Source organism: Leptonotus elevatus, chromosome 4 (assembly GCF_054856555.1).
Source record: "Leptonotus elevatus isolate MCC_2025b chromosome 4, RoL_Lele_1.0, whole genome shotgun sequence".
NCBI classification, from domain to species: domain Eukaryota; kingdom Metazoa; phylum Chordata; class Actinopteri; order Syngnathiformes; family Syngnathidae; genus Leptonotus; species Leptonotus elevatus.
Genome location: NC_141242.1, coordinates 17,499,139 through 17,523,343, shown reverse-complemented (window position 1 = coordinate 17,523,343; position 24,205 = coordinate 17,499,139). Strand labels below are relative to the sequence as shown.

Here is a 24,205-nt window from a genome sequence, read left to right as displayed (position 1 = left end):
TAGATAGATATAAGACAACAAGAATGATACATTCTCAGTTTAACTCAGTTGTTTTAATGTTAGGGTGATATTTTAGTAGAGCATATTGCATAACAACAACGACGACGTTGATTTTGAATACTGTCACGCCCCCCCCACCCCACCCAATGAATGTCTTATTTTTCATGATCACAGGAATATCCTGTTTTGATGTGAAACCATTCCGCATGAACATACAGTAGTTCAGAGAAAGAATATGACAACATGATAAAATGTTACTTGAGTGTCAAAATAAATCAAACACCAATAGAACAACCATAACAATAGCGTCCATCTGATATTGTGCACAAGATATGTTTCACAAGAAGCAAATCAATATTGAAATCTATTAACAGCTGGTTTCATTTCCTTGAAGGACAGGTTGGCCATCTTCTGCTGATAAAGACACATATAAACTGCCGTCTGGCCGGGAAAACACCTGTGATTCCCTGCGGAACTGCAGCGAACCTAAAACAAGAATTCGGGACAAGTTAAGTCCAAAGTTTATGTACAGTATTCACAATCTCACACTTGATTAGACATGGCCCAGTTATTACTTAGTGGATATCTAGGACACAGAAGAATGTTTTGTTGCTTTTCTTAACTTCATTATTTTTTTCTTATTCACCACAAGCTTATAATAAGCCAACCTTACTGTACATGGAAATATTCTTTGTTTAGATGACTTTTTTTCCTATCACAGTTGTATGTATGCAAACAAAAGTATTTCATTCAAAGCAGGCAAGAGCTTGTTTTCCTGCTAAGACATGATGTCATTTTACTTACAGGATGCTTGTGCAGGTTGAGGACGAGGCTGCATACAGATAGGAGGGTGGTCTTCAAAAGTGGCAACCATCACCTGCAGGAGGCTCACCAGGTCACACTCTCCCTGAGAGAGCCATGGAAGGGTCAGTGTACCCGATGCGTCACTGTAAACCTCTCACATGTGTTGCTCACCTGCTTCCACTCCTTCAGGTATGGCAGCCGGATGTCCCCATTGCTAGAGACATATTTTCCTTGAAGGATCATCATCTCCCGCGTGGGCTTGACATAGCAAATCGGGGCAGACTGTGGGTAGCTCTCCTCAAGCCACACAGATATGGGGATGTTGTAAGTCATCTCTAGCACAGTGTTAGGGACAGTAAGAGCATTGATCAACACAAAAATTCTTTGTGTGGACATAACAATTGTTGCCCTTGATATAAAATGTTAAATCATTACCCTTAAAAAGGATGGGGATAGTTCCTGTTAGACTCATCAAGACCTTGGTCGTTCCGTCATTGTAAACTGTACAAACCAAAATGACTGTTGTGTTAAAAAAAACAACTACACAAATATCAAAATGAAAAAGTACATGTTTTTTTTTTTAAGTTTCTTACTGTATTCATCCACCATTGGAACAAGGTCCTTGAAATGGATCAATGCAACATGTATTTCATGGGCCACACGGTTACAAAGATATGTCTATGCAACAGAAATGAGAACACACGCACACACACACACACACGCGCACACAAAATGAATAATACAATTACAAGTGGCAGTCAAAATGGGGATCATTAAAGGATGATTTGATAAATGATCTCTTTGTTTATCTACATATATAGACACATCAATATATATTATATTCTCATACCTTCGGCAGCATTTTCTTGATGGCGTTTTTGAAGGACGTCATGATTGTAGTGTATCTAAAACTAAAAATGTGTCTCGTCTTACGATTACCAACCCTTTCTAACCTTTGATTTTCTTTTTCTCTCCGTGTGTTTATCGACAAGCACACAACTTTATGACCCCCTAAAAGCCAATGAGAGAGCAGCGTCATAATAGTACAATCATGTGACTTACAAACCATAAATACTAATTAGGCCACATGGCTCAAACAAACATCTTGGTTCTGTGACCCAATAAATCAACACGTTACGTAGGTCATTTTTCAAGAAATAAACAGTACGTTATATCATTGTCTGCTTACATCAATTTTAAATCATGACTAAAATGAACTCGTGTTTTTACCGACTTACTAACAACTGTAGGCAACCTACTAAGTCAGCAACAGTAACAAGATGATGGCAACACTTTGGTTTGGCCCTGTGTAGATGGATTCTCAATCCACAATACTGCAAAATCAGTCACACTAAATGATCATTTTGATCCGAGTCGATGTTCCAGCTTTCGCCTGTAGGTGGCAGCAAATAGCAGATGCAATTGTACATGTGAAAGTGACCAGACTGCAGCACGTTTATCTTAACATTTTTATTCCTGCCCTGCAATACATTTGACACATTTTTAAAGAGTACATACATCTTAAATAGCTAAACAGCTAACATTTTTACAAATTCCAACCACACTTTCATTCAATAGTGTTCAAGGGAAAGCGAAGCCCTTGAGACAACTGTAAGTAGAGTCCAAACCGGCACAGGTCTGTACAGTCTTTTTGTGACATGTATACTCGGTGTTTACTGGCTAAGTATCCATGCGGCAACAATATGAGACATTCTAAGACGCTGAGAATTTATGCATAGATTTGTGGAGTTGTGGCATTAGTATGGATTTGATACTGTATACAGTATAAAGTTTGACAGGGAGACAACAAGCATTTAGGACGTCACAAACTTTCCATCAAAATGTTTCAGTCCAACAGTTGGAACCAAAAGAGTTTTAGTTGAATACGTTCAAAAGACACATTCATAGTTCATAACTTCATTCGTGCAAAGAATGAACAGTTTGAATCACGCAGCAAGTACACTGTAGCATGGTTGTTCGTGCTATTTATGACTTGTAATGTGTAGTAGGAAAACAGTGACCTCACCTCCATGGTCAATCAGAAACAGTTCTGTTTACATGGGATGTGAGTGGGATTCATAAAGTCATACAGTCATTGAATATAACTAATTGAGCAAGAGTGAGGCAATTTGGCATTTTATTGGCTATGTACTACAGAAAAGGCCATTCTTTTAGACACTTCAGTATGATGCAATTTGAGCTTCAATTTCTGTACAGTGCATGTCTAAACCCAACATGGTTTTTTTCTGTAGTTGCAAAAAGGTAAACAACGGATAGAATTTCTCATGTGCATACAGTATAAAAGAAGCTACAAAGTACAAACAAGTAAGAGCAGTTTTTTGAATAAGGTAGCAAATGAATGCAGTAGTAGAGAACACAAGCGAGTCAGCACTGAAACACAGCGACACCCCCCGATCCAGCATCCATTTTTACAAATCAATCGCTCACATACAGTACATGTACAGTACACATGTGGTTCTTGAGGGTAGTGAAGTGTCTGCGAAGTTTAAGCATTCCGAGGCGTAAGTGACTATGTGTGTTACACTCTGCAAAAGATGACACTTCTTTAAAAACTCTGTAATGATTTTTAGAAGCACATGGAACAATTATAGCAAGTTGTTTTTGAAATAAACAGTATCTCGAGCTAAAAACCTGTTGTGTAACTGTGCAAGCATAGCATGTTGCTCCTCTCTTATCGGCAAATGCCTCCAGTTGTAGCAACTGTGCAAAAGCACTGTACCCTCACTTACTAACAGTGCAATGTAAATTGGACAGGTATGAAATCTACCGTACCAGCACCAATATACTGTACAGTAACCACTGCTGTTATTAAACTACTATTATTATCATCATCATCATTATTATTATTCCACAAAGACAACTCTTAGCAAAGAATGTAAGGCAGCTGCATAAATTAGGGGTCATCTCCAATAAAAGGCGACTCGATACATATCTTGATACATGGAGAGCGATATGATTCAAGAGTTGTTTATTTTACAGTGGAACGATTCGATTTGGTACGGCTGAGATGCGATGAGTTTCTTGTTGTTGTTTGACAATATGAATGAACTTGTCAGTAGTTACTGTAAATGAGGCCAAAGATAGGCCAAAGATAAATCTCTCAAATAAAAGACAACTCGAAATGTATCTCAATATATTCAAAGTGGAATGATTCAATTTGATTTGATATACTTGTATCTTTTAAAATGAACACCGATTTTTTTTTTTTTTCACGTTACATCCCTAATATATACATATATATATACTGTAGTATAGGCAATCAATTGAGCTCAGCGATTTCACCCACAAAAAGTTCCAGTTCAAAACCAAAATGCACATCTTTTACAGCGAGGCAAACTGTTAAACAACAATACTTTCTACAAATACCCAGGTCAGCCTCCACATTTAAAGGGAGGTAGTTAGATTTTTTTTTCCGAACTGGGTTACGCAAGTGGTTATAGAGCAAACAAATCAAACCCAGGCCCAGAGCAAAACCGGAATGAGTGTTTCAGAGTGAGGTGAAAGGGGTTTGGGGCGCCCCCTGTATGACCAGTGTCGAGACTGAAAGCAATAAGTTAATTACCCAGCAAGACCACATTGGGGTTGATTATAGTCATTAGTGGTTTTGCTCACCTGTCAACACGGAGGGGGAAAAAAACATGTAAAAAAAAAACACACACAGAAAAGGGCTGGCCAAGCTTGTTCAGGTAGCCACACGGGCAACAGTCAGTCCAAATCTTTCTTTCCATAAAAAAAGGCTCCGGTTCAGCTTCTTCTCACGAGACCAAAATTGCAATCTTTCATTTCATTTTCATCATTCAGTTTTTTCTTCCTATTTTCAAGTCCATGCTGTGACTTCTTGTGCTGTAGCATTTCTTTCCAAGCTGTGAAGGTGAGCTGGGGGGGAAAAGGTGGCAGGATACACAAGTATGAATATATTATACTCAAAATGGAATCAGCAAAGTTCCAATTATAGTAAATTATTAAGTATTTGTATGAAAAATACTTCCAGAAAAAACGTAAAGTGGCAACTGTGCATTCCTTCTTGTGCTGTGCAAACACACTTTCTTATACCACTTCGCAAAAAACTCAAACATTGTACATCAGGACTGTTGATAACTGATGACCGTCCGTACTTCACAGAGATACGGTTGATGACTAATTCACATTTATCTTAATATCATGTTTATATTGTATTGTTTACAACGTGTGTAGTTACTTATTTTGCATAATGTGGGTTGTTTTATAAAATCCAATTGAATATTCAACATTTGACATTTTCTGGACTTGACTGACCCCTGTAGCAAAACGCACAACCTGAGCAGGGTCCTTTTCTGTATGACATGTAAAGGCAATCATGGGGTCACTCGTGCTGAACATTGTCAAAGACATGGCGCCCACTTATATGTTGCATAAGCAGTGATTTTTCAATGTGTTGGAAAAGTCTGAGCGATGTGCTTTCACGTCACACATATTTTCTAAGGTTGCCTGGACTCAACCTGTGCAAATCTACATGAGAAAAGAGTTTGAGGAATTCACATTAGCCCCTCTGGCTGACTTTGATGAGCTAGTTTGACAGAATCAGTAAATTCATGAAGCACTGCAAAATGAACCATCAATGCATTAAATAGTGAAATAATTACACTTTTGATATTTTAAAGTATTGAAGACATTTAGATATTTAATTGTTTATTTAATTTAGTCCTCCGTACTGGAGTGGGGGCGACATTACTCTTTGACAATTCGATGGCTCATTTTATCATGTGTTAAATTGATGAACATTTTAAACCTTCATTTAGTTTAGCAACAGATACATGAAGATAAAAACTAGATAAAAATAATAATAATAATAAGTACAAGTAACCTCACCTTTATCACGATACCACACAGCGACAGCTCATACAGTCTTGACCACTCTCATCTGGTGGGTTCAGCTTCCTCAGCTTGTGTTGCCTAATTTCCCTGACCAGTGTGTAAAAGGCATCCTCTACTCCCTGTACAAAAATGCAGACAGAAATGACACGACAATTACTTCGTCTTGATTTATGTCTCTGGCAACCTGTTCCAATTTACAATCATTTCTTATTCAGAAAACTGATTCAAACTTTTTTTGTGCACTTTAACTATGATCAATTGTTGCACAACAAACACCTCCCCTCAGGGGAAGCAAAGCCTTCAGGAGAGCACACTGTGGAGAATTGTGTCAATGTTACCATGGCAATCATCTCCACTATTCTTTGTCAAGATATGACACAGTGAAGAAAAGGTCCTCATTTAATTCTTTGTATGTCTTTTCATTTGCATGACAGACCTACTGCCAGTTCAGCGAAGAACAGGTCAGATACTGTATGTAGATGTGACTCAGAGGAGTGGGCTACACAGTTAGCGCAAAGGATGTAACCAAAAACGGCAATATCGTGATATTGCGATATTAAAACTGCCACAATATTGTCGTCGTCGCTAGTTTTTTCAGGGCAATTACATTTTCATAAGGGATGTTTTAGCCCTTCTAGGTTTAAAATCCACGCTAATCGTTAGATGAAGGGCAACGAGTCAATATGTGGAGGAACTCAAAGTTCGCACATTAGCAAGTAATATTAATTAAGTGTTATTAGAGATTGTACGTGGTTAATATGCATTGCTGTTATGTACAAAAGCTAAATATTGTGCTTTTTTTTAGTATGAGCTCATTTTTTCACAATGTGACCTTTTCTCAATATCAACAACCTACCCACAATATAGTGATAATTATTGTATCGTGATGTTTGGATATCATTACATCCCTAGTTAGCGCTACTTTTGAGTCCTTTCAAATTATTTTCTTCTCTCCAGTCAACCTGGATATGAGTCATTGCACCTTGTACAACACAATAACATATTCAACAGCTTTCAATGCATGACAACATGAACAAAACGTAAATTTCCATCTTTGATTTCTAGGCCGGAAAACCTGTGGATCAAAAACGTTTGTTGGTATGGGCCAGGTGTAGAATAAAAATGAACAATGTGGTGAAGCTTCACATTATGTACCTGTCGTGTCTTGGCAGAGGTTTCGATGTAAGGGATGCCGTAGGAACGGGCGAGTTCCTGGGCTTGCCTTGTGTCCACCGTGCGTGCCGGGAGGTCACATTTGTTGCCCACAAGCACCATGGGAACATCATCTGAGTCTTTCACACGTTTAATCTGCTCTCTATAGGTTGAACATGAAATAAAATGGAATACTATAAACATTAGCAGTCCTAAATTGTCTTTCAACTTGCCCCAGCAACACAATGTTAAATTAAAGGGCAAGTCAACAAAATTCTTGACAATGATATGTTCTATGCAGTCCCACTAGTCTGAATACGGTATTCTGGTTAATATTGCGTTGGTGGAATATGATTTACGCAGAGAAATCCAGCAGTTTTGATCAATAGCATAAGGCGGCCATTTTGCCACTTGTTGTCTTGTGAAAAGGTCTCAGGTAACAACCAATCACAGCTCAGCTTCAGAAAACAGGTGAGCTGTGATTGGTCATTGCCTGAGACCTGAGCAACTGTGTTGTCATCTTCAGTCGACAGCAAGTGACAAAATCGCCGCCCCCTGAGATGGATAAAAAAAAGCGGGATTTTGCTGCTTAACTCATATTCCAAAAATGTAATATTAATCAGAATGTCATGTTTAGACTAGTGAGGTCACATATAACATATTATTGTCAAGAAATGTTCATGGTTGACCATACCACTTTAATCAAGCAAAATTGTGATGTCATCTTCTGTCGAGTGGCAAAATGGCCCCCACGGCTGGATTTTGCTTCATAACTCAAGGTCACATACAACATACTATTGTCAAGAAATGTTTAAGGTTGACTTCCCCTTTAAATCTTGTCAGAGAGTTCCCTGACTTTTACTGTAAACAGCAGCTGATTCATCACTGGAAACCGAAGTACCCAGGGAGCACTAGGACCCTGAGGAGGATCCAGTCCCTGGTGGTGCAGGGGACTACTGAACTACTGAAGGAAGGATGGTGCTAAGGAGGAAGGGAAGCGAGGGAGGGAGGGATGGAGATGGACGACAGGCAGGCGGCAAAGAGCATTACCTCATCGCTACGGCAGCCAGCAAATCGAGAGGGAGAGGAGGGGGTCCGATCAATCTATTAGCTCCTTCCCCCTCAGTTACAGTGCAGCAGGACACATCCACATTAGTCAAAGCGAAACCATCTGTCATCAACACCACTAATGGTGTTTACCCGCCTCAGTTTATGGCCTTGTTATAATTCAAATGTGCTAGATGTTTCATACAAGACACTATTTTATATACAACATTAAACAGTAAAATCTGCAATTCTGACCAGTATTGTGCTGCAACAATCGGGGAATTATTAAAACCTGTGAAAAATATTAGCCATTTACTGGTAAATATTTGATTGTACTTTGACAAGTTGAATGAAGGGAGAGCTATAGAAGATAAATTGTCTTGTTAACTTGTCGCAAATTTAAAGAAGGTATAGGGGAACTCCTCCCTTTCTCCTTCTCTGTCCTTGGGAGTCCCATCTCCATCTCCCCTAATTGAGTCAGGATCGATGTCATTGGCATGGCGCTGTAATCCTCCAGTTGGGGCTAAGCTTTCTTTAGCTGTGTTGTTAAATGCTAAAGCCTGACACCACCCGACCACTGCAGAGAGCTGGCACACACTCAGTGAAAACACGACACATCCCTCTTCCTTTGGACTCTCTAGCAAAGCCCGCATAGAAATGTGCATTGTGACAAAATCAAAGTCATAATTAGCCCACTCTTGTCATTTTGCCACACCTGTATTGATGAATGTCCTCAAAGGATTTGGTGTTGTTGATTGCGAACACGCAGAGGAACCCCTCCCCTGTCCTCATGTACTGGTCCCTCATTGCGCTGTATTCTTCCTGACCTGCAGTATCTAGGATGTCCAGCAGGCAGGTCTCTCCGTCAATCACAACCTGTTTCCTGTATGAGTCCTGCAAAGCAAACGGAATAGACACAATTTCATAAAATACAGCAAGGCTTTTTTCTCTGGCCCATTTTAATTAACAGACCTGATCTCTGAAGTTGCACAAAAGGTCTGTGTAAGTCAGTTTTACTTTTTGTTGTGTTTTTTTGCAACATGTATTCCAAAATATGGGCCAGCCTCTTAGGTGTTTATAGAAGAAGAATGTGATAATAGGTCATCACTTATCATAAGCCTCTTCACAGTGGCCACCTAAAATGACACATCCCGGCTCACTATATAAGGCACCGATGCAGGATGGGGCTTTGAAGTCAACCCAAGAATTTATTGGCCGCCATTTAAAATCAGAGACATAAAAGTCACAATGCCACCGGCCGGGCCGACCAGGGTGTGAAGTTTAACGCCCAAGACTCAATACCACTGTCGCTGCTCTGACAACGTCGCCACACGTCTAATTATTCAAAGACGTGCTGCACACCGACACCACCACAAAAAAAGTTCTGTGGCTCTTCAAAGCATAGAAAGTGATTGAGCACCAAACATGGACCAACACGTTGCAATGGAAAAACTGCAACCCTGTACTGTGTTTTGAGGATCCCAATGGGCTCTTTGCACAAATCCACTACTTCCTGAACTCAGTACCACGCCTTCATTTCCTGTCTTTCATCATTGGACAAACTGATTAATCCAGGTGTGCCTGATCTAAGTAACCACGACGACAATGGCCAGACACACCTGGATTAATCAGCTTGTCCAATCATGAAAGACAAGAAATGAAGGAGTGGTATTGAGTTCAGGAAGTAGTGGATTTGTGCAAAGAGCCCATACAACATATAGGCTTCTTTCAATAGGGCTGCACGATATTGGGAAAACATGCGATATGGGATACGGTTGTTGAATATATATATGATTGAAAATCAATATTATTACGATATTTATCATGTACCTAAAATGTTTACTATCCTATTTTTATCTATATTCTAATGAAATAATTATTTTTCATGTGACAAAATAAGCAAGCTCAATGTATTCTTATTTACTTAATTGTCCTAGATAATGTTCAAATATTGAGCCATATTACGATTGAAGAAAAACAATTGTGTGCGTGTGCAAGTTCCCGACATTATGAAAGTACCCTGAATGCACCAAGTTATTTGCGCAGCGGGCTTGGGACGTTATGTGAATCTGTACCCCAAATCCCATGGTGACGACAAATTAGCATCGCTTATAGTCACACAAAAAGGCTTTAGAAACAGACACACACAGGTAATATACAAAGTAACAATACTCAAAAGAACATATCATTCCCTATCTGTGAAACACGAGCTTCAATAATAGAGCTCCATCGCAACTTTCGTCTTGTCTCATTTTAAGTGTACACTCCATGCATGCGCGGCACCACAAGAGGCCAACAAGCGCGCACAGCAATATTTTTTTTTATATATTCTTATTGTACTTTGTTACTAATTTATTTTCTCATTGTCCTCTGAAGTTACATTTAAAGTTGACTTTTTGAAGATTCAAGGAATTGTTTTTGTCGTAATCCAACACACATTTCCGCATGATATGGCACCTAATACGATATCCGAGGTCCCAGGTTACCCTGTAAGTCCAAAGATTTGTGAAAATAAAAATAGAACAATCAAATATGATCAAATAAATACGACAATGAGTTATGGTAGATGCTTATTTGTGGTTTGAATGTGTGCAAAGATGCAATTCAGCAAATGTGTGGCGGCAGCAGAATGAAAACGCAAAAGGCTTGAATTTCACATGATAATTATGAAGTCATTCTGTACTTGACAAAAATAGGAGAGTGTTTAACAATAAAGTGTTCAGCGTGCAGTGGTGAATAAGCATGAGGCTATGTAGCTGAGTTTTGGTACAGTACAACTGCCCCCACCTCCATACTCGTAGTTTGGCACCTCTGAGTTTACATGTTGGCAGTTGTTTTTTTTGTAGTTGAATACATATAGTTTTGAAATCAATGTTTTTATTCATCATGATTTCAATATCAATCAAAATAATTGTAATATTATTTTTCCATAATCACTTTCCCCTACTTGGTGGTAAAATAAGTTATTTTGACAAACTGAACTTCCTCACAAAGAGCGCACAAAAAAAGTATAGTATTGTAAGGCTATTTCCGAGTTAAACAAAGTATAGAACTTTTTAAATGTATGTAGGCCATGTAAACAGCTCCATAGTTTCTCATTGGACTTAACAACTACTGATTAATTCCCTTTCCATTTTCAGGTCATACGAACACCACAATCGAGGAACCAAGTCTGTATTAAGCCCTCCAGTGTGCAGCCACAAAAACATGGGATGGGAGTGCCTTCCCTTTGTTTATTAGAGCATAGGAGCCAGGAATGCAAATACACAAAAAGGACATTGTCTGCCCAGAGGCAGGCGTGGTGAGAAAAAGAGAAAGAAAATGGAGGGGGGACAAAATCTCGCAAGCAAACGTGTCTTACTTTTAAAACATGTCTGATAACTCTGCATGAGAGTTGCTCTCACCTAAATATCGGCCAGTCAATAATTTCAGGAATAATCCTCTATGCTACATGATTAAACTTTTTTTGTATGTGCACCATTCATAAGGAAAGTAAATGCTATAAAACAGCAGCAATGTGCACCACTTATCTCTCTCACTAACTTCCTACCTGGAATTCTAGTGGGACTGAAGTGAGAATATGTTGAATGTGTAGGAAAGAAAAGAAAGAGTGTGCTGTACCTCTATGGTGGGGTCATATTCATCCACAAAGTGGTTCTGGATGAGTTGGATGGTGAGTGCACTCTTGCCCACGCCTCCAGCACCCACCACCACCAACTTGTACTCTGTCATCTTTGCCGCTGTGGCTCACACACACATACACAGACACTGCTGATGCAGCTGTAGAGAAGAAAAGCAAACAGAGTCAGGCTGCAATTTAGTACACTGACAAACTCAATAACCATTATCAAGGAGGGGACATTCAAAATGTTTAAATGCACTTTTAGTTATTTATTTGTGATCAGTGACACAACGAAGACAGATATGTTTACTATTGGAAGTCAATGATGAGAGAAAGAAAAGGAAGGGGCTGGGTTAGGATCCTCACAGGGGAATTTTAAAAATGTGCTAAAGGTACTCTGCCACTCAGTTTGAGACGACGTAAAAAGGAACATGACATTGGGAGGATCCCTAGGATTTATATTCCTGAGGGGCAACTTTTCCTACACTCAGGATCACATCTGTGCTGTTTTGGTCATTTAGTTTCTAGTTGACTTCTTGAAGACCTGAGTCATTTTAAATGGTGACAATGAAGTCATTATCAATAAAGAAAAACACATTTGTCTCTGTAGAAGCAAAAATGCAAACTTCTCTCCTAATAACAGACAAAAGCATATCAAATGAAATATAAATCAGAAAATATTTAACACGGTAGTCTTTAACCAGAGTCAGTCTCGGGTTCGGTGAAGGTCAAGACACACACCAGGCTCAAATGATTCGTGATGATACGCCCCAATTGGCCATCATTTGCTGCAGGTGATGACGCTACATTGCTTGGCATGTAGCGTGCTAAAGAGATACCGTATCGAGAGATGCCCCGATATTAAAACAGTGGTATTGGCATCGGCATGTACTCTCAAGTAACATGCTGATACCATTATTTCCAACGCTAATATAGGACTTTGGCTGCAGCATCTTGTGTCTTGCTCACTGATGTGTGCATGTTTTCGGTGTCTCTTGCCTCCAAACCCAGGTGTTTCAAATCATCAGCTCATCATTACATTCTGCAGGAGCCTTTCAGCTGTGTTGGAGGAGGGAGACATCAAAAACATGCAGGACCGAACTTGCCTATGCCTGCTTTATACCTATGTCTTGAATTTGGAAAAAACAAACAAATCACATTTAATTTTTCACTAAAGAAGGGTTCAGTGAATGTGCATAGGAAACTGGTGGGGTTTAGTATCTCCTTTTATGCAAATGTAAAAATATACAACTAACTATTAATATATTAATGAAGATACAAAATTGGAAGTTGATGTGCAGTATCAATGAATAAATTGTGTGAGATTGTGACTTTAGTGGTTATACTGTATTTCTGTAGTGGAGACCAATATTTTGATGACAGTACAAGTGAGACATACAAAATACACTGCCATTTGGCTGGCTTTTTCCTAATTTACCCATGCGGACAAGCAAGGCATTTCTAAACATTTCTTGCTGTTGTTATGAAATCCATGGGAAGACAAAGCAGTCATAAGGGTGAAGCTGATATACAGGGAGTCAGTCTACTGTAAATTTACCCTAAATGTACCAAGTATATGACCTGAAAATGACCTGAAAACAGACCAATGGCAGTCATGATGGTACATGATGAGTCAGCGTAACAAAGAGGAGAAACTTCCATGGAGGTTTAGCAAGATTACATCAGATGCAAGTTAGGGCTAGTAATCCATAGCCAACCGCATGCTCATTCTGCCAGAGGCCCCTAGCAACTCTGTGGTTACAGTACAATTTAACATACGTACTCTGTATGAAAGGATGATAATGAGTGACAAGGCAATACCGTCACGGGAATAATGTCTCACTAGAATTTAAAAGAGGAAAATCCCTGTGAATCCCGAAGTATAATATGACTATATCTATTACATGGGGGCAGCTATGGTAGGCTAAGATTGCGGCTGTGACCAAAGGGGCTCAGGTTGGACTGTGTGTATTTCTTGACTTCACTACAAATAAATGATTACATGATTTTACGAGTGCATTAAACTGTACACGAAAATTCGTTCATAATATTGATAATGCTATGTTCAAGCATCACCTTGTTTTCCAAGAATGTACAGTAGGGGGGCATGTAGATAAACACGCACATGCATCGTGTGCCGTATATATTACTTTAAGTGGTTCGTCTTTAATAAACTCTGCGTCAAAGGCGCTAAGATTAGCCTTGCCTTGCTCACTGATGTTAATGATTGACTGAAAGGTGGACTCCATAACTAAGGACATAGCCATTAAGCTGCAGCAATAGATTCTCACATCACTAAACTGTTGCTGAGCCTTGCAGGAACAGGTGGCTCAGAACACCGTAACCACCGTAACCAATGTCCACGGAGGCCTTCTAATGGAAAGACCACATAAAACAACATACCAGTAAATATTTTTTCAACGGTTATTAAAACACCATCATCTACTACAGTATTGTCAAAGGAAGACAACCTGTCATTTTGAAAGTGTACAGTCATGTGCAAATGAGATGAGAGCAAACATGGACCAGAAGGGTGAGCAAGAAAAATGCCAGCAACCAAAGGCGATCACGTGCCAAATGTGCTGGAGGCACTGTTATGGCATAAAAATGTCTGCTTGCCAATGGAACTGGGTCGTCAATGTTTATTGATGATTGTATACTGATAGAAGCGGGAGTTGTGTCATGGCGATGGTGTACATAAATGTAGATCCTGGAACACCTCAGGTGTGTACATTAAGATGTGTTAAAATGCAGATATGCTAATGGTATTAGATGAAAGGTAGGGTCTGAAGCATTTCCCTCAAAAATAAATGCTGGATGGATTCAAATAAAATTTGTCTCAATCAACGTCTCTGGGCTTCTGTTAGTGTGTGGTGGTCATTTTGTCCTCATTCCCTAAGTGGTCTCGACGAGACGGCTTGCACGTTGCGACTGCACATTTGAGTTATTCATAACTGCTTGTAAATGTCTACAAGCATTCACTGCAAATCGGAGACATTCACGGCAAAATAACGTTTGCGGGAGATTTGCCGGTGACGGCAAAATAACCATTGCCTAAACAACTAACGCTACAACATAGTCTCTGTAGTAACGTTATGCTACTTTTTCCTATGGTAAAACGTCATGCCACTTTTCCACATATTAAAATAGTTCTCAAATGTGTAAAAGACATGTCTGTATTTTTCTTTTCATCTGCTCCCATGGCCAGTCGTTTCCATGCACAACATTAGCACATGGCTACCATGACCGAAATCCCTGCCCCTTCGAGAGAAAAGGGTATGGCCTAGGCGTGGCTTGGTGCAGCTATTTACATGAAAGTGACACACCCCTAAAATAGGCTGTTTTGAACAGAGCATTTTTTTTGGGCTGTTTAGGGACAGCAAAAATATTAGATCCAAAGTCAATTTTGACGAATGCATGTCACGGACATGTCTTTTACACATTTGAGAACTATTTTAGTATGTTGAAAAGTTGAATAATAGACCTTTAAGAAACACAGCCTAACTCGATGCAACAGCCTGTCGAGAGCTTCCGAGCCCTGAAGGAGATGCTTGAGCTGATAAGGGATGTGGAGTTGGTCTGTTTGCTGTTGGACAGTTAAGTGCCATCAGAATGTTAGCCTGTAAATTTAGCGACCTTCTACAGCAAGCTACCGGTACTGGGCTGACTTGCTGCGAGAGGCTGGGGGTGTGAACTGTTGAGCCCAATGGGGGGGGGAGCGTCATCTTGGAATGTTGTGTTTACAAACGGCAACGGAAGTGCTTTGGACTCTACCTTTAATTTGATGTAGTTTATTTTAACAGGACCAACAGACTACTTTCTAATGAATGTACCAATAAATGTTAGCATGTTTAATTTATACAGCAATAAAACAGTACTTTAGCTTTATTTGCGCTTAAAATGAGCTACAAAGCTAGAAAAGAAAAAAATATTCTCAGAATTCAGTGTGAGTAGGTAACTACCTAACTGTGGAGAGGTTGCAACAGTAATACCACCACAAACAGAATTGACACCAATGGTGATGCATACCCAGCACACGGGATCGAAAGCGCACACCTGCCTAATGGATATAACTGACAGTTAAAATTGAAAATTCTGCAGAGCCATGCCTGCTGCTGGAAGATTGGAGGCAGGAAACCAGACAGCTTTGCTATCTCCTCTCAAACTAGGCCATGTCAGCGGATGATAAATAATCCACACAAGGAGATGAATAGAAAACTTCATGTTTAGGGATGCTGTTGCTTTCTTCGAGACACTTGTCAGTATGGTCTTTACACTGAGCTGCTTCCTGGTCTGATGTATCAATAGGATAATGATCAACACATCATTTAGGAAAGATATTTCATCCCACGGGGATAAAACACATTGAGATTTTTTCCGTATCATCATCTCTCTGGCAAAATCATGGTTGTACTCTGATTGCTCCAGGTCTGGATATCCTTTTCTTTTGTCTTAAATTGAGTATTGTAACAAAAGGTTAGAAACTTTGTGATTTCAACAAATAAGTAAATAGCACATGATCAGTGAAGAATTTTGAATGAAAGTGTGCTGTCTTGACTTGTTACGACGTTTGCTTTGACAGTAGTTTACTCCCATCAAGGTCGAATTGGATAAATGATAAAAGATTGCCCTGTCTGTCTATTAATCAGTACAGTGATTACAACATTTCAGTTTTTGTGATAAAATTTTTTTACTGCTGCAACCTGTAGAGGCACTGTTGATTTGGTCTCGACTCGTCTGATGTCTGAAGTCAACTACAACATAGGCCTATTCAAAGCCCGCCACTTTGTAGTAAAAATGATCAAGGCCACATTATGCTGCTCAATACAGTATGTGCATGCAAACAGGAGCTATCCCATAACAAATAATAATTTGCAAATACAGTAACATTGTATTTTCTTCTTTTTTTTCTAGAAAGAAAATCATGGAATCATGAGTTTCTTAACAATGATCAGCCCTAGAAATTCTAACTTTTATTTATTATATCATATATCGCTGCCATCGGGCTGAAACCTGACAATTACAATTTGTCACGATTTGGTAAATTGCCTATTTTCTTACAAATTATAGACCAATCTGAAATGTCTTGCTCTCTCGGACGATGCAATGTAAATGGTTGAACAAATGTGCTGTTTTTGAGGCCTTCTGAAAAGTGACGATTTTGTATGTATGCATGTATGTATGTGCCTACCATACGTGCTCTGGTCAAAATATACTATTTAAAAAGTAAAAAAATAAACAAGTATATATAGTATGTAAATTTGTATATATAGTATGTTAATAAGTTAGTATATAAATAAACAAGTATACATAGTATATGTAGTACTAGTAAGTATGTATACACAGACGTGCACACAGACACACACTTTCTTATTATTATAATTATTATTTTTTTAGTATTATATAATTATTATTTTCGGATTCTATATTCTGCCTGTTTTCACTTCTCAATTGCAGACCAAGTAACTTCAGTGAAATGTCATGTATAAAGTGCAGGTAGTGTGTTTGTTTGTTTGTTTGTTTGTTTGTTTGTTTGTTTGTTTTTGAGCAGCTTCCAAAATCTATCCATGGCTATGCCTTGAGCGAGGATCACTAACAGTACGTCGGCGTTCGGAGATATTTATAACTTGCCACATCCAGCCTGGGAAATTAACAGTTGGTTTTGAAACCCTATACCCCCTGGCTAAGCCAAGAGGATAATCTTACATGACAGTTTAAGGTGGACGCTAGTGAAGGGAGCTGATGGGCAATGGATGAATAGAGATACTATTTACACATGAAGTCAATATTATTGCAAAACAAAACGGACACTATATTAGAAAAAAAATCATTCTGCTTTCAAACCAACTTTCTGCTTAGCTTTTCCCAAGATCCCATAAATACAGACATTATTTCAGTACTATTACACATGTCATTGAATTTTTTTTTTCTCTCACAAGAACAGTCATATTTCCTAGTATGATTTCTGCTCTCAATTTAAGTGTGTAATTGGTTAAAGAATCCATACTGGCAGAGTCACAAGTCTACTGCCTAGATAATAGATACTTAATGGAGCGTTGATGGTAAGGAGACCCTCTCTGGGGAGGTATCAATCCAATACAAGGCTCCACGACAGCTCGCCACACCCTCCTCCTGCACTACGATGACATCATTCTCCTAAACAGCATCCAAACAAGTGTTGACTGGCAGATGAGCCAGTCAACTTCTCCCGTTCTGCTCTCTGAAGCCATGAAACAAGTTTGAACATTCCAGAAAGAATATCCATTTTGAGGCCATGCACAGTTTTAGAAATTGCACGTGTAAAAGATGACAAAATGCTTAAATATCCATTTGTCAGCAAAAGGGAATATTGACAAAAAATGCAAAGCACAAAGCAAACCCTCCATTTTGGACTTCCATTTTGAAAGAAGTTGCCCTCTCAACATTTTCTCTCCTGCAGATTTTGTGTGCAGGTGACCTTTTCCCTATGGGGTCATTCAATGGACAGCTGGAGCAGAGTGAGACTATGGAGGCAGTAGCAGAGATGAAAAGGCCAGCTGACCTCCACAAAGGACAATTGGTTATAGGAGCCAAGCGCCTTATCAGACACAGAATGCTGCCAAACTCACTGGTTGGTCTTTCTTGCAAGCGGGGGGAAGGGGGGGGGGGGGGCTGTCTCCCTAAATTGTACTTACCATGTAAACAAAAGTGCCAATCTCAATTCTGAGCAGAAATAAATAAATAAATCACATTGGCGTTAGGAAGGACATCCTCTTTACAGTATACAGTGTGTGAAGAGTCACTCTCATACTTGGCATAGGCTACTAGTTGGTCAGAACCAGCTGTTCACAGAAGAGGATGACAGATACACATCACGTCTAGCACTAGCTGGACTCGATCCAGCTCATTCACTGCAGTTTCAATTCATGTATGACTCATTGAAGACCTCATCAATGAATTTGATGCTACTTTCATTAGGGAGTGGCATTTGGCTAAGTCACACTGATTGACAACTAGTGGAAACATTAGCACTCAACTACCCAGTTATTTTCTTCTTCTTTCTTTCTTTTTTTTTAAATAAAAATAACCTTTTTTAAATACCATATTTATGATGAAAAATGTTAAAACTGGTAAAGAGGAAGTCAACCCCCAAGTTTTTTTGGACAATAATATGTTCTATGCAGCCCCCACTGGTCTAAATATGGTATTCTGTTTAATATTGCATTAGTGGAATACGAGTTAAGTAGCAAAATCCAGCCGTTTTTATCCATCTCAGGGGGCGGCCATTTTGCCACTTGCTGTCGACTGAAGACGACATCAATGTTGCTCAGGTCTCAGGTAACAACCAATCACAGCTCAGCTTCAGAAAACAGGAGAGCTGTGATTGGTTGCTGCCTGAGCAAAATTTATGTCATCTTAAATCGGCAGCAAGTGGCAAAATGGCTGCCCCCTGAGATGGATAAAATGGATTTTGCTTCATAACTATTATTCTACAAATGTAATATTAATCAGAATGTCATGTTTAGACTAGTGAGGTCACATATAACATATTATTGTCAAGATATGTTTAAGGTTGACTGGAACAGATGAGGTTAGAATGCTCAACTACTGCCGGATTATCGGTATTTGTGTACTCTCAAGGTGGGACTGTACAGCTACAGTCTAGAGCTGGGCGATAATTCAGTATCAATATGTATCGCAATAGACACGTGACCAACATTAATGCAAAATACAATCAATAAAATGTTGAATAGGAAAAAAATCAGGAAGCAAACCCCGACGCCAGCATTCTTTGTGCGATAGCCAGCCAAGAAGACATGCACGCACGAGCGGGTGACATACGTACGCTGAATGAAGGTGGAAATAAATAACCAGTTGCCTCAGTGCATCTCTTGCAATAAGATTTCATTATGCAGACTAAAACACGGTCAAACATCTTCGGATGAACATGCGATGTAGAAGTAAAGGTCGTGTTCGCTTCAGTGTTAGCCATCTCAGTCCCTTAGCATCACACTTCACAGGCAAGTAAAATAATTCATTTCCGATGACAATAATGAGCCGGCTAAAAAGATAAAGTAGTCCTTAGACAGTTGGTCATCTTCTGTAATGCATGTGCTCCAAGAGTATATTATTTCGCTACACTTACAACAACGAAGGAATGTTAATTTAACTGGAACAGTGATACTGCTGTGAGGTTGTGTCTTCTTCCGCAAATAAGCACTTATGGTGCACTGCTGGAGGGGCATGAATGTAAACAACAATGCACAGTACACTACATTACAATAGTTGTATTTAATTTGATTATTTGTATTATATAATTTCAATCAATTTAATTGTTTTGATTTTTTTCTTTAATCAATGTGTTTGTTTTTCTTATTTTACATAGGTAAAAAAAACAACTGTATTTATTAATAGACTGCAACTGATATTAAATGTGTACATTGTGGTTTGCCCAGCCTTTTTGAGCACATTATACATTTAAAAAGGTGTTTATTTAATCTTTATATTGTCCGGTTAATTCGTCTGCTTGACCAATTAGAATTTTTAAGAAAGTAAAAAAATTTTTAAAAAAAAGGTTTCTGGGATTTTCTTTCTAATTTTTTGCCCAACAAGAAAAATAATCTTGAAAATTTCTTGCATTTAGAAAATTTATCTAAAATTAAGGAAAATATATAACTTTTTGTTAATAACACATTACAGTCATAACAAGCTCAAATAATGGTTTGCAGAATGGTTTGCATGAAATGACCAGCAGAAGAGCAAGACTTTTTGAAAGTAATCAAAACTGTTGATTATGTAAAAAGGAAAAAAAAATTGTTCATTCGCTATATTGTCTTTTTTTTTTATTGTTTAATAAAACCCTTGCTTTACGTTAATTAATAAATATTAATTAATTAAACAGCAACAAAAACAAAAAAGAAATTGCTCCACAAAATTTGAAATTTGCTCCTTAAATAAAGTCATTGATACGCAAAACTGCTCCGCCCCCTACAACGACTCGCCCCGCCCACTGATCCTCCCACCCCGCCGTCCCAGACCCCTCTCCCCCCCACTTCCCACGAGGCCAAATTTTGTCCTGACCGCTGGGCTAAGGACGTTTTCTGGGGGGGAACCCTGATTTGTATGAATAGATGATATATGCGTACATACACGTATATTTAGCTTTTGTCCAAATACACTAGCCATAGCAAATTGTTTTTTAGCAATTTCAGTTTCAAACAATCATGTCATTGTTGCTGAAAGCTGCTAACCTGTTTTCTGTGGTTGGTCACGTGATCTTGCACATATTGCTGATACAGTTTGTTGCCTATTCCACTAACAAAAAGGGGGTGAGAGGGGGGGTTGTGGGTGGGGATTTCATACAATCTTTCAGAATGTTTCATGTACAAAACTAGAGAGATGACAAGCCTTAATCCAGTTTGCCAGTTTGCAGTGAAGGTAGTGTTAAAACAGTGATTGTTGGCAGACAGCCGATTGTGTGAGGTGCTGTTTTGAGCTTCCTGAAATACACTACAAGAACAACACCATTTTTTATGATCATTTTATGATTTGAAAATCTTGATGTGTACCCTACTACAGACTGCAAACAGTTGGGAATGACTCAGCTGTATAAGGCTCCTAAGATTAGCCGACTCATCACGACTACATCGTCAACCAGATCCGTCGACGGCTAACGTAATAGTTGACGTCTTGATGACATCATCATTATTCTTTTTTGCCGTCTTAATTTCCTTTAAAAAGTGCCTTGCTGTTTCTGCTGGCCGTCTGCCTGTCCGTGACACACATGCGCATTCGTGATGTAAACAGAAGCACTGTGGCAGTGTCAAGGCTAACCGGTGTAAAGCAACAGAGTCCAAAAGTTACAGCGCATTTTACTTTATGCAATGTAAACCTGCCTGTCATGGTAGCACGGTGGTGAAAGAAAATTGTGGGGGATGCCGGAATCCATTTCTGACATATGGACAGTCGTGTCTGGAAGCTTAGCACATGCAGGTTGCGGTGTGTATTTGCTGTAACATTGTAAGAGAATGCCATGTTTGGCTACGCTAACTTTTTGTAGTGTCTACGATGCATTACGGAAGCATTAATCAGTGAATGCCTGTTTATTAACAACCAAAACACAGTTACTGTAAAACACTAAGTAGTGTATAGTTTTTGGTTCCATTAAAAAAAAAAACAGCAAAAAATGTTAAGGCGACAGAACTGCCTTCAATGTAAGATGCATCGTCATTTATAAACGTTTTAGGAATGCTAGTACAAGCTGCAAAGTTGAACTTAAGTTGAATCGAATGTACTATTATCTTTTATACAGTAAAGGTATGTCTATTTGAAAAGTGCAGATACTTAAATAATTAAAGCTGTAAGAGAATGATGGCTATATAAGAGCAGCAGCTTGCTGGTGCGATATGCCGCGTTTTTCTTATGATCCAATTAGTCGACTAATCGCGACTATTATCGGTGACTCGTGGAGTAGCAAAAGTGTTGTTTGTGGCAGCCCTACATCAAGTATACTGCACTCTCGTTGTGCCATAAATTACCTTTCGCAAAAGCGAGCGTCAAGAGCAGCTCATTTAACGGAGGTTCCGCGACGCTGTTTCTAATTTTGGAGCACCATCGTCGATTGCGTACAGTAGCCCACTGCCCCGCCCCACAACATGCTGACAGCAGCGTGGCTAAACAGAATACGGAGGATTATAAAGGAATTTAGCACAATACCAATGGGCAATATTACAGATTGTTTTTTCTACACGAAGAGTGGAGGAAATATTTGGTTGTATGTAACAGAATGGTCGTTTCCTCTGAGATACGTGAAAGATGAAAACAAAAGTTCAAAGTGCCTGTTACGATGCTATGTTCACTTTGTGTAAATTGAAAAAAAACATCACATAACTCCCTGTCTGAGACCCAGCGTAAACTACATACTAGGACGTCAAATTACCCAGTTACCATTATTAACAAGGAACAAGATAAACCATGTATTTTGGGAGGCGTTATAAAGAACTGGCTGAAAATTGGGAAGCACTTGCCAATTTTTGGGATGAATGGGAGATTATATAACTTTGATGTCCAGTTTTGTGGATGATGTCGCCTCTAGAGCTAAAGTGAATTTGACTACAGAGCTTTTAGCTCTTTCGGTTGCTAGTTTAGCAATATAGCTTTAGCCTAGCCCATCATAGCTACTTATAGGCTCTTACCTTGGAGCAAACGACGTAGCAATGCTTGTTTATCTTGGAGACATTTAGCTGGGGTGAGGCCATCCACATTGCGTAATTCATTGAAGCCATCGCTCCACTTTGTGGATTCCTCATGTTCGATTTACACAATCTATTGGCACATCGCTTCACTACTTTGCTTGTTGGAGGTCCACGGCTTGTTGGAACTTTGTTTGCTATGGTTTTATTGACGCGGACAAAAGTTTGTGGATCGATTCTACAATGGATTTCATTGGAGCAGAGACGAGCTTGACAGACCTTAGCCGTTTGGGGGCATGGTTTGCGAAAGGTCACTTGCTTTAAGACACAATCAATTCCACATAGGTAACAGAACTCTTAACCAAAGAATCTATTGAATGTTGTGCCCAATGCCCATCTATACTTGTCATATTCAGTGAGAGATAGATCGATAGATCGATAGATCGATAGATCGATCGATATTATTATGCACAGTATATCAAAACGGACGTTTATGATGCAGCTCTTACTGCATAACGTTTAATTGTGCAGGTGCGCCTACAAGTTCCTCGAGCACTTTACCTTGACAATTACACTGCCAGTCAGCCCCTCCTCATGCAACATTTTAGGGAGGCAGCATCATAACAGTCTTCAAGCCTGGTAAAAGAATCCAACTTCCGCAGTGACACATTTGCAGTTTTCCGACAGGGTGTCTCCCTTTGGTATGCGTGGTCACCGTTAGCGGCAACAGCAGTCGCATTTATTTGTATTATTTTCACAATGCATTTATTACAAGTGGATTAGAATGAATTCGCGTTCTGCTTTAGGGGCAATGGAAACATCCAGGAACCTCCACCCAAGTTGAACGCTTTACTAAAGGATCGTCGTCCAGAATGATAATTGCGCGAATTGCACATGTATTATTTATTAGGAACACACACGTAGCTCGAACTAAATCCACGCGTATAAATGGAAAAGATGGCTGGTTGTCAATTAAAACCTCACCATTGCTAGCGAACATGTAACTGGGCAGCAAGACACAACAACACGCGGTACAAAGGCGGACACATTATTAACATCTGGCACAAGACTGGAACGGGTTTACCACATACTTACAACAAGCGGGGATCAAATTAGCGATGTTTCGTCTGCCAGAGGAGAGGGATAAAACAAATAAAAATAAAAAGATGTTGTCCAACTCAAGTTCCCTCTTCAATTGAATACAGTATATCCAAACAGTCTTCGCCCCGTTTCCGGTCGTCTTCAAATAACCGATTTGTTATTATCTGCCACGAGCTGTACACTTTTCCTCCGCTAAATAGCACCGAGTGACTCGGAGGCACTCATTGGTTGGACCGAAATGTGCCCTCGTCGAACAATGTGGCTCTAGTGTGTGAGCAGGCGAGAGGATGGGGAGTGGGGACATAGGAGTGCGTGAAGCCCACGCCCAGCGCAGACCCACGCAGAACCGCCCCGATGTGCACGAGCCGTGCTCGCCGGTCGCGTGCACTTCGCTGGAGCGCGCACACTTCACAGGACAGCTAGTACAGATTGT

General features: G+C 39.5%; 2 protein-coding genes across 2 annotated transcripts; both read right to left on the bottom strand.

The window, feature by feature from the left end:
• Positions 1 to 160: 160 nt before the first annotated feature.
• LOC147175878 (tumor susceptibility gene 101 protein) lies at positions 161 to 1,815 on the bottom strand. The gene is made up of 6 exons (XM_086074254.1): positions 1,655 to 1,815; positions 1,398 to 1,482; positions 1,240 to 1,305; positions 976 to 1,139; positions 805 to 907; positions 161 to 486 (listed from the first exon to the last, which is right to left on the bottom strand). The coding sequence occupies exons 1-6, from the start codon at positions 1,694 to 1,696 to the stop codon at positions 368 to 370; spliced, it is 579 nt and encodes a 192-aa protein (XP_085930380.1). The 5' UTR covers positions 1,697 to 1,815; the 3' UTR covers positions 161 to 367.
• Positions 1,816 to 2,259: 444 nt separating this feature from the next.
• On the bottom strand, positions 2,260 to 24,142 carry hrasa (HRas proto-oncogene, GTPase a). Its single transcript, XM_086073155.1, has 6 exons — positions 23,767 to 24,142; positions 11,500 to 11,658; positions 8,594 to 8,772; positions 6,835 to 6,994; positions 5,674 to 5,798; positions 2,260 to 4,701 (listed from the first exon to the last, which is right to left on the bottom strand). The coding sequence occupies exons 2-5, from the start codon at positions 11,608 to 11,610 to the stop codon at positions 5,679 to 5,681; spliced, it is 570 nt and encodes a 189-aa protein (XP_085929281.1). The 5' UTR covers positions 11,611 to 11,658; positions 23,767 to 24,142; the 3' UTR covers positions 2,260 to 4,701; positions 5,674 to 5,678.
• Between the last annotated feature and the right edge of the window lie 63 nt (positions 24,143 to 24,205).

Coding starts and splice junctions, on each gene's coding strand:
- LOC147175878 (XM_086074254.1), bottom strand. CDS start 1,696: ATGACGTCCTTCAAAAACGCCATCAAGAAAATGCTGCCGAAG. Junction 1,483..1,654: donor TCAAGAAAATGCTGCCGAAG/GTATGAGAATAT, acceptor TCTGTTGCATAG/ACATATCTTTGTAACCGTGT. Junction 1,306..1,397: donor TCCAATGGTGGATGAATACA/GTAAGAAACTTA, acceptor TGGTTTGTACAG/TTTACAATGACGGAACGACC.
- hrasa (XM_086073155.1), bottom strand. CDS start 11,610: ATGACAGAGTACAAGTTGGTGGTGGTGGGTGCTGGAGGCGTGGGCAAG. Junction 6,995..8,593: donor GAGGACATTCATCAATACAG/GTGTGGCAAAAT, acceptor TTCAACCTATAG/AGAGCAGATTAAACGTGTGA. Junction 5,799..6,834: donor CCTCTGCCAAGACACGACAG/GTACATAATGTG, acceptor ATTTTTGTACAG/GGAGTAGAGGATGCCTTTTA.